The following is a 16435-nucleotide window of genomic DNA, read 5'->3' on the forward strand; positions in this document are numbered from 1 at the left end:
TGACGTGAAAATCCCCATTAATAGGGTTAAATCTACAGAATTGAAGTAGATCTTGTTTTGCAGGAACAGATCCAACTGTATTGTAATAATGTGCAACAAATTCATTCTTAGTGCCTGTCTGTGACTTGTTGACCTTCTGTGATTTGGGACCTTTGACTCACTCCCTGACGAGGCTGAAATGAAACCTTCAGGTTATGTTGTTTTAAATCCCAGTCACTGAAGACCGACGTGGCTGGGAATCACGTTCCAGGAACGAGGCCATCCCATTCTACTGAAACAGTCGGCAAGCGCTGATGGATCTACGGTGCTCTGCAGGTGAGCTGGTTTTATCTTCAAAATAATAATAATAATAATAATAATTTGGTCGCTCAACCCACGGCTGTTTGTGGGGACGCTGCTGTGTGCAATTGGCCGCCGCCTTTCGCCCACAAAATGCACAGTCCATTCACTTTGCAGTATATTCCGCGAAGCGCTTTCAGACGTGATAAGGCGCTGTATCAAACGCGAGGCTTATTACTATTAATAATAATTGGAGTGGGAGAGAATATTACGATATTAAAAATATTTCCCCCGTACAGTAACGTTCCTCTTGTACTTGTACATCTGTATGAATTGAAGAAAATTCCTGCATTCCAGACCGTAACAATGCTCTGTGTGAAAAGAAACGTCTCCTTATCCCCGTCTGGTTTCATGTTTGGTCTCAGCCCCTTTCGAATTCCTGTCTTAAAACCCACCTCTTTAACTGTGCGTCAAAGGTCACCTCCCCCTCCGACCCTCCTCCCCTCTCCCTCCTGTCTTTGCGTATCGCTCGGAGATGTCAACCCTCTTGAAGGGCGCTGCACACATGTAGGTATGGAGGTACATTATTACCCGACACTATCGCGAACGGTAGCGTTCGGAATGTCTGTTGCTCTGGTCTTGTACGTGTAGTAATTTGTTCAGACAAATAGCTGCCGGAAAACTGCAGTGGCGTTGTGGTGCATTTCTGCAAGTCACCCTCCCCTAATCCTCCACACTCTTACTGCCTTTGGCGGTTATTTACTGGCCAGAATAAACACAGCAAGACAATCGGTGTGCAAACTGACGCTGAAGGGACCTGGTTTCGGTTCATGTGATAGATTGAGAGATGTAGAAACACAGCCTTCTCTTGTGGCACCCTTAATAATAATAATAATAATAATAATAATAATCCTTGCATTTGACAAAGCACCTTGTCACATCATGGAGAAGTCTCAAAGCGCTTCGCAGAATATATTAATATCATATTATGTTAATTAACATAATTAATTCTCATATATTAATGGAATGAGTATAGTTCATTCTCACAGCGGTGTTTTGTCCCCCTGTAGCTGTGCATTCCAATCACGGCTCTTTCGGGAAAGGGGTAAAAAATGGGCTCTCTTTTGTTTGGGTCAATAAGCTTTTTGTCTCTTAACATCCTTTACAGAGTCCTTTGAATTTCAGAACCACATTTCGGGGGTATTACGTTTAAGAAACTGCAGCAGATTTTTTTTTTTCTTTCTTCAATGAGCCTCGGGCTGATATATGTGAAAGAAAACATCCAAAGCTGCTATGTTCAGGAGCTACGCTGGAGCACAGATACAAAGTGCGCTGCGTAAGGCTCGACCAGCATTGAAAGGCGCTTACACTACACTTGCGTGCGATAACTCTGCCTCGAGACGGCATCACGGGAATTCCCAACGCGGCCTCAAGAAAGATCAGGGCACTGGTGCTTGGAACGGTTTGGGAATCCGGGCCGGTTGGCAAGAGGGAGGGTCACACGTTGCTCAGTTCAGGAAGACGTTCTCGTCAGTCAGCCTACCGAGGGTGGGGTGTGACAGCCGGATTGGGAGAAGGAAGGAGAATGAGGACCGCTGTGGTGCCGAGGAGCTGAGGGACGATGTGCTGTATTTTGCCGTCTATGACGGACATGGGGGAGCTTCAGCGGCAGAGTTCTGCTATCAGCACATGGCGGAGTATATCAGGCAAGTCAGGAGACGATACACAAGGCTGCTCGTACGTCCCTGTGTTGCGTGGAGCACGTTATCATTTGTTCCTTGTGTTGTGAGACGAGGAACGGTTTAGTATCTGCACAGCGTAACAGTGGGAATAAGGGCAGTTTCTGGTGATTCCTGCCGTGTCTGTGACTTTATCGAAGGCCCTGTTTATCCCACTGCATCCATAGCAGATACAGAATCTCAGCTGCACTTAGTATATTCAAGACTGAGGTGGATAGATATTTGTTAGATCAGGGGATCGAGGGATATGGGGGAAGGGCGGGTAATTGTAGTTGAGGTACGGATCAGCCATGCTCTTATTGAATGGCGGAACAGGCTCGAGGGGCTGAATGGCCTCCTCCTGTTCCTATGTTTCCATGTTTCTAACCGTGTTTTGCAACAGGTTGTGCTTATCAAGAGAGGAGAACTTGGAAACGGTCCTAAGCCAAGCCTTTATGCAGGTGGATGAGGAGTTTGGGCAGCAGGTTTGCTCGCTGGGTGATGGTAAGCATTGCTCGTGTTTTCCAAAACCTCTGCCAGTCTCGTTTTCACAGAGTAAGGACTGTTTAAAGAATTTCATTCTTCCTTTCATTTTGTTGTATCGTGGTGAATGGTCGGTGTATGATCACTGTGTTGTCTACAAGCTCTCCGGGATGCTACTCTGCGTGAAGGGCGCTATATAAATGCAAGTTGTTGTTGTTGTTCCAAGGCCTGCATTGCAATCTGAGCTGTTTCCAGAGAGGTAAGAAATCTTAACAATCTATCGTTTCAGAAGCTCTCCAGTTTTGTGGAACCACTGCTACTGTGGCCTTGTTACGTAATGGAGCTGAGCTGGCTGTTGCCAGCGTAGGAGACAGCAGAGCCATATTGTGTCGGAAGGGAAAAGCAAAGAGACTCACTATAGACCACACTCCAAACAGGAAGGATGAAATGGAAAGGTAAAGCTACAGCCGTGAATATACGATACCTTACAGTCCAGTGAAAACTGAGAGGGATGGGAAGTGATGTGTGCGTTAGAGGATAATGCAGTCACATTGCTGGAATTATACAACTATATGAAGTGTCTGTACATTATTATACTAGATCAAATGCAAGGATTATTATGATTATCCGTTCTCCGCAGACACTTTTGAAGATTGTTAATCAAACTGTTTGACACTTACTTCATGCAGGATTAAGAAAGCTGGTGGTTTTATTGCCTGGAATAGTCTGGGACAACCTTTTGTGAACGGCAGGCTTGCCATGACTCGCAGCATAGGTGACTTGGCCCTAAAGGCCACCGGAGTCATTGCTGAACCAGAAACCAGAAAAATCATGGTAAGGACGTTACTAATTTTTTTTTCTAAAGAGGGTCGTTTACTCTGTTCTGCAGGTCCCAGGTCAGTAATATAGTATTGTAGCTTTGTTGGCAGACACTGGAGGTAGAAAGGGTTTCTTTCTACACGATAGTGTAAAGCAGGTGGTTCCAAAGCCGATTTCATCCAGCCCCACCCCCCCATTTCCATCAGGACCACCAGCTCCCGCCATAATCCCGTAAATGTTATGTTTCTGAGAGGGAAACACCAAATATTGCTGATGCTGCCCACGGCTGTTTCTCAAAGAGGGCTTCTGGGCCTCAGCAGCCAATAGGTTGGACCTGGTGTGAAGATATAATGGTCTACACAGGGTGAACCGAGAGAACTTCCTCATCGGTCGATATGAGATGTTCAAACTGATCTCGGGAGGGTGGCTGAAGGCACGGTTGAAGAGGAGGAGGGTCTTTATTCAAGAACAATACCTGTCGCAACTTGCACTTTGCTCAGTTTGCTTCGAACTTTTAATGTGGACAAAATTGTTCCCTTTGCAGGTGAGGCATGGAGAGGATGGCTTCCTGGTTTTAACCACGGATGGAATTAACTTCATCCTGAGCAGCCAGGAGATCTGTGACATCGTTAGCCAGTGCCAGAGCGCAGTTGAAGCTGCTCAGGTTATCACAGAGAGGGTAAGAGCGATGTACTTTACAGTGGCTAACTAGCCATTGCTAACTAGCCAGTGAACTACCCTACACTTGGAATATAAAACAGAAGGTGTTTCGCCCACAAAAATGTACAGTCAATTCACTGTACAGTATATACTGTGAAGCGCTTTGAGACATCTCGAAGCCTCGCATGGGTGTAAAGATTCAGATGCTATGACTGCTGTTACCTCTCTTTTTTCTCTGCTGGTTCATTGTTAAGTGTCTCGACAAATAGGGGAATCAATACTGTCTTATCCCAGATTGATTGGCATCCCATGGAATTGTACAATTGGCGCCGTGCTCCGCCACAGTCAAGCGCTCTGGGACGCTATCCTGCATGAGGGGCGCTAAATAAATGCAAGTTGTCGTTACGTTAAAACTTGTCTTTTTAAATGCAGGCTCAGGAGTGCGGGACAGAAGATAACAGTACAGCAATTGTCATTCCTTTTGGAGCCTGGGGGAAACACAAACACACAGACAGGAGCTATTCTTTGAGCCGCAACATTGCCTCCAGTGGGAGATGGGCATAGGAGGCAAAGGAGCCGTCGACTGTGATCTCCAGTAGGTACCTGGGACCCTGTCGTGGGATCTTCATTGTCAAATTATAGTCTATTCAACACAAATATAATTTTGTATTGTGTTCGTCTGTTTGTAAGTTATGCTGATTTGACAGAAAAACTGTTGTTTCTTTCTAAAAAACAAGAGTAATCGACAATTGTGCAATTTTATTGTTAAATATTCATTACTGTTACATTTTTGGGGGCCGCTTATGGGATTTATAGTTTCACTTCTTATTTCCTGCTCTTTTTGTGTGCTTTTCGGCCACTTTAACGTTGTTGATTATTTCTTCGGACTTGGCTCCTGGCTCTCAGTTATAATCTGCGACCAAGTTTCCAAGTCCGGCTTCTCCTCTACAACCTGTACAATAAAAAAAACTTACCGTGTTTATGCATGCAATAGATTAGTAAAATATCATAACAATACAATAATAATAATATCATAGTATTATAATAACCATTTTTGAGGGATTAATTGATTAATTAGACAATTGGCTGCCGCGTTTGGCCCACAAAATACACAGTACAGTATATCCTATGAAGCCCTTTGAGACATCTCAATGACGTGATAAGGCGTTATATCAAATGTAAGGATTATTATTATTGTTGTTGTTGCATGTGATATTTACATATATCAATACGTAACCGTATAAATACATATTCATATATGTAAACATAACTGTACAATACAATTTACATTTATCTAGTGCCCAGTTTGGTTTGGAGACTCTTAAGGATGGTGATGGGTTTCTGCAGGTGTCAGATACCCGGCCGGACAAAATAAACCATGTGAACTCACCAGTTTTTGTTTGGATGTTAACTTGTCTAACTTCACATGGTCTATTTTTCGAAGCAGATTTACGATCCATTGCACTTTGGGTAGAATGCAGTTCATTTGGTACTCCAGTTTTTCCGTACGGACGATGAGTCTGAAAAGAATGATTTAAAAAAAAGATGTCATACATTTGTGGGATTTATAGTAATGACAAATAATAATAATGTCAATATAATAAATAATAAATGTAGCAATAATAATAATTTGGTCACTCAATCCACAACTGTTTGTGGGGACGCTGCTGTGAGCAATTGGCTGCTGCATTTTGCCCACAAAATATACAGTCGATTCACTTTACAACATATTCTGTGAAGCGCTTTGAGACGACTCGAAGACATGATAAGGCGCTACATCAAATGCGAGGGTTATTATTATTAGTATTAAATACAGGGGAAGTTCTCAATCTCTGGAGTTAGGAGTTTCCACGTGTGTCAGGCATCCGGCTGACCTCCGAAAACATCAGATGTGCCCAATTATACCACGTCTTGGCTTAGTTTCTCCAGCAATTTTATACCACAATCATTTAATGGAGACCTTTCACTATTTGCAAAAGTATTGGACTCACAGATGATAACTTCGAGCCGAAATGCGGTTATTTTTATCCACCACATGGTCTCGGTAGCTGTTGTATTCTTCACCGTTATCAATGCCATAGTATGTGTTTGTATGTTGCTCCTGTTTAAAAACAAGGTAGACCGATTATCCACAATAACCAAATTAACCCATTTTTCAGCCGAAAGACCTTAGCGATTTGGCAGCTGCACAAAGTGCCAGTGTGAGTGACCCACTGTGTCTGTTTTTCGAAGCAGATTCATTCAGGTTGTGTGACCTAAAGCTGTGAAGGACAGTGTAATTTGAACTGGTTAAATTCCAGCAGTAATTTCTGACGTCCCAAAGCCTTGACTTCCTGCCAACCTGTACTTAGTACTCTCTGGAATTAGGTAAACAGGGTGTGCTTTGCACAGAGAGAGTCAGCATTCAACAACAACAACAACAACTTGCATTTGTATAGTGTCCTTCACGTGGGGTAGCGTCCCAGAGCTATTAAGTACAGTAATGGGTTTCTGCGTGTCCGACGCGCACGCGTCCAGCTGACCAAAAACAAGGAAAATAGTGGGCTTGGGATTCTGGAAGGATAAGATCAAATGGACTGAATGGCCATCAATGGAAGCTCCCTTGTGATCTCTTGATCTCTCTGTAGTGAGGAGAAGAGAGGGGGTTTAGGTGTGCTGAACCGCAAATAAGCAACTATACCTGTAAACAAGGCGATAGTCAGGTCACCGTCACCCAACCTGTCCTTCAGTTTGTCATTGGACGATTGGTAAAGCGATATCACACAACTCTTAATCCTTAACTTTTATTGTTCTTCAGATGAGTTACAAAACCCATAAAATTCTTTCCCCTGAAAAGCACTTTTCTTGTGGGCATTTCAGCCGCACAATATACAGTTAATTCACTTGACAGTATATTCTGTGAAAGGCTTTGAGATGTTCTCAGTGATGCAATACTTCTTATTGACTGACCTGATTGATTTCTTCACCCAATTCTTCCAAACAAGGATCATTGAGTATTGCTTGTGCACTTTCTTTACTGCAATTGTGTTTAAAAGTTCAAGAATATACATAGATTAGGTACAATGCGTCTAATACATGATGATAAACACAATAACAGCAACAACAACTTGTATTTATGTATTTATATAATACATTTAAAGCAAAGCGATCTTGGACAGGGAGCGGATGCGAGTCAGGGGTGAGCGTTACGATAATAATAATATTCATAATAATAACTTTAAAAGCTGTAGCAAAATGTGGGTGGATGGTAATGTGCCAGTAAACAAGTGCCTAATTTTAACAGTATTGAAAATATCATAAGATATTGTACTTCTCATTCTTTTCGTCATCCTGAAGAGATTGTTCCTTTTCCTTTTCCGCCTTTGACTCAATAGCTTCATAGACTTCAGTTGGGGCTTTTTTCAGTTTGAACCTTATAAGGCACCTGTCAATATGCTGTGACATTTCATAATGTTTATTAATTCTCAGTTACGACAATATTAAGTGAAATCTTGAAGGTCGGCTTTAGAATTAAGTTAGATTTACAGATCTACTCGAACAAATTAATTTATTAAATTTCAAGGTTCTTACCTTTTTAATTAAATCAGAAATATCAAAATCAATCTTCCTCAGCGACCTATTCCCCTTGACTTCAGCGTACGTTTCATTAATAATGGCCAAGAAGACATTCTAGACAGAAGAACCAAATCGAGTGTCGAAACAGAATAGGAGAAACTTGAACAATAAATAACATGTGCAGGTGTCCGAGTGTGCGTCCGCGTTGCAAATATAATATAATCTAATGTAATACGTCATACACTCACCAGCAGCACAAAGAATATGCAGAATACAAAGGTGGTGAAGTAAATAGGGCCAAGGATTCGGTTTGCCTTTTCGATCTCAGCAAAATTAAAATCTCCCAGAATAATTCTAAACTGAGTAAAACTGAACAGAGAGAGGTTTGTAAATGCAGACTCCATCTTACAAACATTGAACGCAATCCAAGCAAGCTGCCGACTGAGTTTTACTGCGGTCCTTATTCAGAGAAAGCTAAGCACTCAGAGCCTATGCTGGTCACAGTACAGGAAAAACAATAATAGCGCTCGACTCGCAAGCGAGCGACCTGGGTTCGATTCCTGGGCAGGGGGTAGAACGTTGGGCGAGTTTCCTCGCTCCACACCCACGCCTCTGTTTACCAGCAGTAAGTAGGAACCCGGTGGTTAGTCGATTGACGGATCACTTTCCGGGGGTAATAATCCCCTAAAACCACAAAATATACAGCCAATTCACTTTGCAATATATTTTGTGAAGCGCCTTGAGACGTCTCGGAAGACGTGAATAGGCGCTATATCAAATGCAAGGCTAATTATTATTATTATTATTACCACATAATACTATAAAGCAACATCTTAGACATCGATCGTAGATATTGTTGTTTTAATACTCACATGCAGTTGCTGAAGGTATGAAAACTTTCCACTTGGGCACCAAAGATAAGGTAGCCTAACTGGGCATAACCAAAAAATATTATAAAGAACATGATAGCGAATCCAGCAATGTCTTTTGCACAGTGCTGGAGGGTTGTAGCGAGCTGGGTCATCGTCTCATTGAAACTGATGAATTTAAATATCTGAAATAAAATTGTTTGGGTTTAGAATCCACATTCTCCAAAAAACGATTTGTATAACTGCTCCCTTTAAAGAACTCGATAAGGTTACAACAGCAACGACTTGCATTTATTCACCTACAAGATACAGTCTCTATATTTTACAATATAGCCCGTGAAGCGCTTTGAGATGTCTCAACAACGTGATAAGGCGCTACATCAAATGCAAGGATTATTATTATATAGCGCCCCTCGTGCAGGGTAGAGTCCCAGAGCACTTCACACAAATCGGTTAACATAAATCGGCTGCTAGAGGCGTCCGTAACCAGGAGACACAAATATGAGATAGCGACCAGGGGGATCTCAAAGAGAATTTAGGAGGAACTGCTTCACACAGAGGGCAGTGAGACTGTGGAACTTGAGCATGAAACGGTGTTTGAATCAGATAATACTGTATAGATACATTCGAGAAGAAGCAAGACCTTCACATGAGGGAGAGGGGAATCGAAGGGTGAGAGAGAGTAAGGAATGGGTGAAGACTTAAGTATAAACACCAGCATAGACTGGTTGGGATGAGGGGCCTGTGTCTGTGCTGTATACTTATTGTAAACCCTTTGTAAATATTTTTCAGCAGTTTCAGCGAAAATATCACTAATACCCAAAATATTGCTCATTTTCTTCTGATGCTTAACCTATTGTGATCCTCGCATTGTATCTGTGATAATACTCAAATATGGCAGGAATCGCTCACGGTGCCGTGGATCTATCAGGGAGACGTCTCAACGATATGATAATGTGCTGTATTAAATGCAAGGGTTATTATTGATTATTATTAATAATAATAATAAGGTTGATCTCTCCATCCTCAGTTGTCCCCAAAACAACCTCAAGTCTACCATGAGAGGGAGCTGCAGCATAGAGATGGCTCTCCAGAGGGCGATTAATCGTAACGTTGATGTCAAGGCTGGGATCAGGACACCGGCTCACAGACCGGGGTTACAATACAATACAACTTGCACTACATAGACACCGTCGCATCAGGAGGACGTGTCAAAACCACTGAAATTGGGTTCCAGTGAGCACCCCCACCCCCCAAAAAAAAGACAATTTTAAAAAAGCTCACAGAGGGTAATCGTAGAACGACCAACTTTCTCATCAAAACATTTTCACAGTAAAGACCCCGATCAATACACACGCATTACCTTTATCCAGGCAATGAAGACGGTAATAGCGATCATGTTGTTGTATTGGTTCTGCCAGTAGGCCAGGAAATAAAGGTTCGGGTACTTGAAGGAGTTTTCCAGAAGTTTTTCAAGTACCAAGCTCACTTTTGCTGTACGATAGATACTGAAAACGATGGCCAGCAAAGACAACTGAAAGAGCGAGAGAGCGAGAGAGAGAGAGAGAGACAGAAAGAGACTTGTACTCTAATTCGGACAATATCTAACAACAAAATTCAACAACAAAATTACATCTACAGAGCGCCTTTCACGTCGGGAGGACGTCCCAAATAAGCCTGAATCTAGAACTGACCAAAACAATGAGGAAGTCCAGGCAATTCCAAAAACTTTGGAAGTAACGCAGCTTTAGTTCGTACATCTCGATCAGCTCCTGCCCCAGGTAGTTCAAGATGAAGAGACAGAAGAGGATTTCACAGGCCCCCAGGAAATAGTCCAACGTGGAAACGTATCGCAGGAGTTTCACCGTGTAGATGTGCCAGGAAGTGGTGGCACCACCAGTGGCCGGGAACTCCACCAACAGCCTGTCACACGAGCGAGAGAACAACATGGAAACGTTCAAAAAAAAAACACCCAAAAAAAAAACCTGGTCGGAAAAATTCACGGCCGTTTGTGGGGACACCGCTGTGCGCAATTGGCTGCCGGGTTTTGCCCATAAAAATACGCAGTCACCACACTTTACAGTATGTTCTGTGAAGCGCTTTGAGACGTCTCGAAGGCGTGATAAGGCCCTGTATCGCGTGGAAGGATTATTATTATTATTACTACAAATGATTATTATTATTATATTATATTATAGCTGCAAAATCGCCTTTTACTCCGTTTCTGAAAACGTATCCTAACATTTGCGAAATCTCAGCAGAGCCACCAACGGGATTGTGGAAGTATAAGTTCCTGTCTGATGTCACGGAGCTTTAAATCTGATGTCTTTACCAACCTGAGGGCACAGAACAAGTTGACGTTGGCGTTGTAGACCGAAAAGTCTATGAAGACGGCTCTGCTCCCCAGGTCCAGCCACAGGTTTGATTTAAGGTGTTTAATCTTCTTAGCGCTCTCTTCCTTCTGTCTGTCCAGGTCCAGGATGTAGCCGCCATTCCTGTACTTGCTGATCTTCCCCCAGTGCCTCAGCTCAAACTGGCTGTTCGGGACAGTGTATTCCCATCTTGTGATATTCAAAAAAAAAAGAGGAAGAACATCGGATTTAGAAACAACAGCAACAGCAACTTGCATTTACACCGCGCAACCTCACGATTGGTCACTCAATCCACGGCTGTTTGTGCGGACGCTGCTGGGCGCAGGTGGCTGTCGCGTTTCGCCCACGAAAAATACAGTCACTACACTTTACAGTGCATCCTGAGGATTGATACACACACAGACAGACATTTCATCTTTATTGGTATAGATATATCTCTCCAGAAGGGTGTGTGACGTGTCTGTCGCCATTTTGTTGCAGAATACCATACATATCTTATTGGGGGCTTAATGAAAGCATTATGTAATATATTTTTTAGCATTACCTGTTCAACGATAGGAGATCAAGACCTTTCCGGTGAGATATAAATCATGTCTCTACATCAAACGATGATTGGGTTCTTGGCAGACACACACACAGACAGACATTATATGTATATATATATAAAAATAAATCTTACTCTGATCCAGTTTGAAGACCGAATGCTGAATGATCCTCATTTGCAAGAGAATATTCGTTGAAACAGTCTTTGAAGGTGTCGCGAAAATATTTGAGAACAGAGCATGTATTATTGCGTACTCTAACTTGTCGAATCTGAGGGACTCCCAAAAGAATATTTTCGTAATATATGTAACTTTCTTTTGAAGACAGAGGCTGGCCATCATACCATTCCTTCCAGTATAAGCTATCCAAAAGTGGGCCCTCAGCAAACTAGAGAGGGATAATTTTACAGTAATTAGACATAGATACATGGATAAACAAAAGGCAAAATACTGCACGTGCATGCTGGAAATCTAAAATAAAAACAGACGTGGCTGAGAACAGTCAGGAAGCATCTACGGAGAGAGGAAAGTGAGTTAATCTTTCAGATCGATGATGAAAGTGCTTTGAGACCTTTCGACGTGAGGTAAAGCGCTAAAAAACCCAAAACAATGATAAAAATTGGTCATTTTCAATCCACGACTGTTTGTGGGACATTGCTGTGCGCAATTGGCTGCCGCGTTCGCCCACAAATATACAGTCAATTCACTTTACAGTGCGTTCTGTGAAGCGCTTTGGGACGTCCTCCCGACGTGAAAAGCGCTATATCAAATGCAAGGATTATTATTATTATACCAAATGCAAGGATTATTATATTAGTGTTATTTGTTAATAGAAGTCCCACAATCTAACACGTGGTTAAACAATGATCATTACCTCCCAGAAATCCTCCATACTTCTTATCTTCTTGAAGTTGACAAGTTGAGCACTGGATTTGGTTTCCAGGAAAAGATTAGACATAACTTTGGTGAAGAAATACATGTTGGAATTTACCATTCCAAATGTCACTGTAATACAAAAAGGAAATCTGTCAAAGTGCACGAGATAACACAATTATAACAAAAATATATCAAGTAGCGAATCACAGCACTCTGATAATGATGAAGGTTGGGGATTAGAGTTGAGGAGAAATATTGTTTAGCAGTAAACAGGTACTTGGGTATCAGTCGATTGGTGGAGGGTCTTTTCAGGGGTTAGAATCCCTTCAAAAGATTTTTTTTTTTTTAAATGTGGTCACTCAATCCACGGCTGTTTGTGGGGACGCTGCTGTGCACAGTCGGCTGCTGTGTTTCGCCCACAAAATATACAGTCAATTCACTTTATGGTATATCCTGTGAAGCGCTTTGAGACGTCTCAACTACAGGACTCCACAATCTCACAATAGTGGGGTAGTCACGATAGTAGGGTTTGGCTGTCAAAGGGGTGTAAAAATTGTGTCTTGCCATTGGGATCATTAATATATAATCTAATATATAATATGTCATGAGATATGTTACTTACATACAGAAAGAGTTAACAAAAACACTAAATACAATATCAGCTCTTGCAGTGTAATCTGTGCTGTAAACTCCTTGTTATATTGGAACTTGGTTTCCAACCGATCTGAAGGGAAAAAAAGTAAATTTTGCAACAAAAATGTGAGATTAGGATCAGTTGTGCACAGTTGTGGAAAGGGGTAGGAGGGTGACCGAAGGCGCAGTCGAAGAGAAGGGTCTTGAGACGTGAAAGGTGCTTTTTAAATGTGTCCAGTGTCCCGGCCTTAACCACCCTTTCTGGCAACCTGTGGCCCTTTCCCTCCGTCTCTGTAAAGCGCTTTGTGATGATCCGCTGTGTCAAAGGCAACGTACAAACAACAACGACTTAAAAAAAACACTTTACAGGGATGTAAAGTCCCCTTTACCTGTGTTTTGGTCCCTGTATTTGGTTGTCAGGATTTTCAGCACTTGTTTAGCCATCTCTCACAGTCATAACACAGCAAAGTGTAACCTCAGCCCAAACTGTCCACTTGCTCAGTGCTGATGGCTTGTGTGTATGGAGCTCCCAGAGCAGGGAGGCAAGTTAGTTAGTTAGTTGGCTAGTTAGTTAATCAGTTAGTTCACTAGTTAGCTAGTTCACTGCTTAGTTTGCTAGTTAGTGTGTTTGTGTGGGTTGTTTTTCTGGGGTTTAAATGGAGATGAAGGTTCCAGCCTGGGGTTCCGGCAGTGACCAGTGACACAGGAAGTCCAGAGATTGGTCAGTGAAAAGTTCCAAAAACCTCGTTCTTCCTTTTGTAATTCGCTCGTCATTGTCACACATCTATATTTTAAAAGAAAACGTATTTATGATTTTAATTGGAGTTTGTGCCTTGTGGGGCTGGGTGTGGTTTCCTGGGGTTTACACGCGACAGTTTTTAATGTAATTCTAACGTGTGTTTCCAATGTGGGACTGGGCAGCGAGTCCATGAGACATCTCCAAGAGAGATGATCCCACTTATTTAATCAGAGGACTGTACGTAAAAGGTGGGATTGGCAGATCTGCCAAGATCTAATAAACTGGTGGAACAGGCTGGCTGGGCTGAATGGCCTCCCCTGTTCCTGTTTTCCCGCGTTCCTGCATGGAATAATGATAATAATAATCCTTGCATTTGATACAGCGCCTTATCACGTCTTCGAGGCATCTCAAAGTGCATCACAGATTACACTGTAAAGTGAATTGACTGTATATTTTGTGGGCGAAACGCGGCAGCCAATTGCGCACAGCAGCGTCCCCACAAACAGCCGTGGATTGAAGTGACCAAATTATTATTTTTAAAAAAATGTTTTGAACCAGAAGCCACGAACATTAGACAGGCTATGAAACACTCTACGGTAACCTTTATCATTGATGTATTTTTGACCAAGTCTTGTGTCCAGCAAACATGAACGAGTCTCAGAAAGAAGATGGTTGATTTATCTACTTTATTGATCAATAAAACCAATACTTGCAAAAAAAAACCATTCAGTTTCCGCTGATTTATGTAGACTGTGGGATCTAACGATGTATCAGTTTCCAGTGGATTTCTTTAAACCAAAAGGAAGTCTCTCTTATTTCGCGAGAAATTTACTCTGAGACGTTTTGAAGCAGAATTCACACAGGTTGTTGCTCTGGAAATCGGGCACTCAACTCGATTTCTGTATTAAGGAATCCCATTAGAAATCTCACTTAGATCCTACAACTCCTTCATTGTTATTTTGATGCAATCATGATTTTGCTTCCATGATGCTAACAGCCATCTACCTATCTCTCAATGAGAGTTTGGTGTAATCAACGGTATTTTAACCGATTTCTTTCACCAGTTGTGCACAGCGGTCTCCCACCAACAGTCGTGGATTGAGTGACCAAATTATAACTTTCTTTTATTCATTTGAACTCCATTCGCATGCTATTTGCACACAGTAACAAGTTCTATTTTTTTTTTGCTCCCAGGTTCTGTACTAATGCTACAACAGCTGCGGAATATCACAAGTTTAATCCATACTGTACTTATTTATTCTATTTATTTCCAGGTCATCATTAGTTATGCCCAACTCATGAAGTATCCTGAAGCCAAAGTTGTTTCGTGCCGGGATCACATATGCATGTATTTTTATTAATAAGCTTTACACTTTGCTAAGTATTTATATACAAAACAAATCTGTGTACAGCATGGTGCACGTGAAGCCACAACCTAGAAGCTGGCTACTATTTGCCCGTTGAGTCCAGTTTACAATTATGCTACAGTTCCTCACTCTCTAACAGGCCAGGGTAGGATGCTGTGTGTTGAGAGTCCACCTTCCAGTTGGGTCTTTGATCATTAAAGTATTGATTGAACGTCGGCTGAACCTTCAGTTGTCTATTGCTTGGAACTTGTGCGATGGGCCTATCTGGAGAAACAGAACACAGAATTCTCGGGTCTTAATACAACAACAAACAACAACAACAACAGCAATTTGCCCTTCACAGAGTAACACCTCAAAGCACTTAAATAGTTTAATTGCAAATAACGTAATAGTTCTCTTAAATATAGATAGATATCTCGTGATGCACATTGCAGGACAGCCCGCTCATTAAACATGATTTTAATAATATTTTTTCTCGGGCCAGGCTCGAGGGGCCGAATGGCCTACTCTTGCTCCTAATTCTTAATAATATTTTGATTTGATACAGAGCCATATTGCAGGGTTGCGATGTCTCAAAGCGCTTCACAGGATACACTGTGAAGTGTATTTTGTGGGCGAAACCCGGCAGCCAATTGCATACAGCGGTGCCCCACAAACGGGGGTGGGTAGAAAAAATGAAAATGATTTAAAAGGACCCAAAGCACGGCAGACCTGCTACAGTGAAGTTAATCGCCATCAATATTCATTTCAAATGGCACAATGCTACGTTTTGCCAAAGCTTTGCGTTTCGCCCACAAACACACGGTCACTACACTTTACAGTATATTCTGTGAAGCGCTTTGTGGCGTCTCGAAGAAGTGATACGATGCTAAATCAAATGCGAGGATTACTATTATGATTATTACTATAATAAAATGCTGTGGTTGACTTACTGTGAACGTCTAGTCTTGCTGTACAGATCGAGGTTCCAGTATCATTTTGGGCTGACACAGTATACCATCCAGCATCACATCTGGAGACCGAGAAAATCTGGAGGCCAACTCTGCCTTCATCGCTCTGGATCATTCTATACATTCAGGGAAACGGTTATATGTTAAAAAAATATGTCTTTAAAACACTCCAAATAGATTTAACTGAAAGCTCGGGCCCACCTTTACACTCTTTAACACTTAATAGTCTTTATTTACTAAAACCAATGCAGGAGTTCAAGTCACCTATCAACTAAAGTGTAGTGACTGTATATTTTGTGGGTGAAACGCGGCAGCCAATTGCGCACAGCAGTGTCTCACCAACAGTCGTGGATTGGGTGAACAAATTATTATTATTATTATTTTATTTATTTTTTGACGGGATTATTACCCCCGAAAGCGATCCGCCAATCGACTAACCACCGGGTTTCGGGTTACTGCTGGTAAACAGAAGCGTGTGGAGTAAGGAATCTTGCCCAAGGTTTTGCCCGGCCCGGGAATCGAACCCGGGTCCTCTCGCTTGTGAGGCGAGTGCTCTAACCACTGAGCTGCAGA

General features: G+C 42.1%; 3 protein-coding genes across 11 annotated transcripts in view; 1 reads left to right on the plus strand and 2 right to left on the minus strand.

The window, feature by feature from the left end:
• Window positions 1–252: 252 nt before the first annotated feature.
• On the plus strand, window positions 253–9721 carry LOC103183722 (protein phosphatase 1K, mitochondrial). 5 transcript variants are annotated; one of them, XM_007901362.2, is made up of 7 exons: window positions 253–315; window positions 1448–1985; window positions 2401–2501; window positions 2770–2935; window positions 3170–3314; window positions 3844–3978; window positions 4392–4747. In XM_007901362.2, exons 2-7 carry the CDS (start codon window positions 1573–1575, stop codon window positions 4521–4523), a joined length of 1092 nt encoding a protein of 363 aa, XP_007899553.1. In that variant the 5' UTR covers window positions 253–315; window positions 1448–1572; the 3' UTR covers window positions 4524–4747. The 5 variants fall into 5 exon arrangements, with proteins under 5 accessions (XP_007899553.1, XP_007899555.1, XP_007899552.1 ...); XM_007901364.2 differs by lacking the exon at window positions 253–315 and adding an exon at window positions 787–846; XM_007901361.2 differs by lacking the exon at window positions 253–315 and adding an exon at window positions 798–850.
• LOC103183723 (polycystin-2) lies at window positions 4704–12484 on the minus strand. Of its 2 annotated transcripts, none has more exons than XM_042339845.1 (13): window positions 12172–12484; window positions 11435–11685; window positions 10720–10944; window positions 10078–10306; window positions 9747–9917; window positions 8387–8445; window positions 7763–7883; window positions 7530–7628; window positions 7270–7394; window positions 6909–6975; window positions 5951–6060; window positions 5350–5479; window positions 4704–4911 (listed from the first exon to the last, which is right to left on the minus strand). In XM_042339845.1, exons 1-13 carry the CDS (start codon window positions 12289–12291, stop codon window positions 4834–4836), a joined length of 1785 nt encoding a protein of 594 aa, XP_042195779.1. In that variant the 5' UTR covers window positions 12292–12484; the 3' UTR covers window positions 4704–4833. The 2 variants fall into 2 exon arrangements, with proteins under 2 accessions (XP_042195779.1, XP_007899556.1); XM_007901365.2 differs by having other exon boundaries at window positions 8387–8568.
• Window positions 12485–14216: 1732 nt separating this feature from the next.
• The window catches only part of myot (myotilin), a 30177-nt gene continuing 27958 nt past the window's right edge, over window positions 14217–16435 (minus strand). For all 4 annotated transcript variants that reach the window (XM_007901356.2, XM_007901359.2, XM_007901357.2 and 1 more), the window contains 2 exons: window positions 15845–15978; window positions 14217–15176 (listed from right to left, as the gene is read on the minus strand). In XM_007901356.2, the coding sequence (XP_007899547.2) occupies window positions 15028–15176; window positions 15845–15978 (283 nt within the window). In that variant the 3' untranslated portion in view covers window positions 14217–15027. The remainder of the gene's footprint in view (window positions 15177–15844; window positions 15979–16435) is intronic.

The sequence above is a fragment of the Callorhinchus milii genome, unplaced genomic scaffold (assembly GCF_018977255.1).
Source record: "Callorhinchus milii isolate IMCB2004 unplaced genomic scaffold, IMCB_Cmil_1.0 Scaffold13, whole genome shotgun sequence".
In the NCBI taxonomy this organism is placed as follows: Eukaryota; Metazoa; Chordata; class Chondrichthyes; order Chimaeriformes; family Callorhinchidae; genus Callorhinchus; species Callorhinchus milii.

What these genes read in the sequence shown, in the direction of transcription:
- LOC103183722 (XM_007901362.2), top strand. Translation starts at nt 1,573, where the DNA reads ATGTTCAGGAGCTACGCTGGAGCACAGATACAAAGTGCGCTGCGTAAG. An exon ending in CAGAAACCAGAAAAATCATG is followed by an intron (nt 3,315 to 3,843) that starts GTAAGGACGTTA and finishes TTCCCTTTGCAG; the next exon opens with GTGAGGCATGGAGAGGATGG. An exon ending in CTCAGGTTATCACAGAGAGG is followed by an intron (nt 3,979 to 4,391) that starts GTAAGAGCGATG and finishes TTTTAAATGCAG; the next exon opens with GCTCAGGAGTGCGGGACAGA.
- LOC103183723 (XM_007901365.2), bottom strand. Translation starts at nt 12,291, where the DNA reads ATGGTAAATTCCAACATGTATTTCTTCACCAAAGTTATGTCTAATCTT. An exon ending in GATGACGAAAAGAATGAGAA is followed by an intron (nt 6,976 to 7,269) that starts GTACAATATCTT and finishes ACACAATTGCAG; the next exon opens with TAAAGAAAGTGCACAAGCAA. An exon ending in TAACATCCAAACAAAAACTG is followed by an intron (nt 4,912 to 5,349) that starts GTGAGTTCACAT and finishes TTTATTGTACAG; the next exon opens with GTTGTAGAGGAGAAGCCGGA.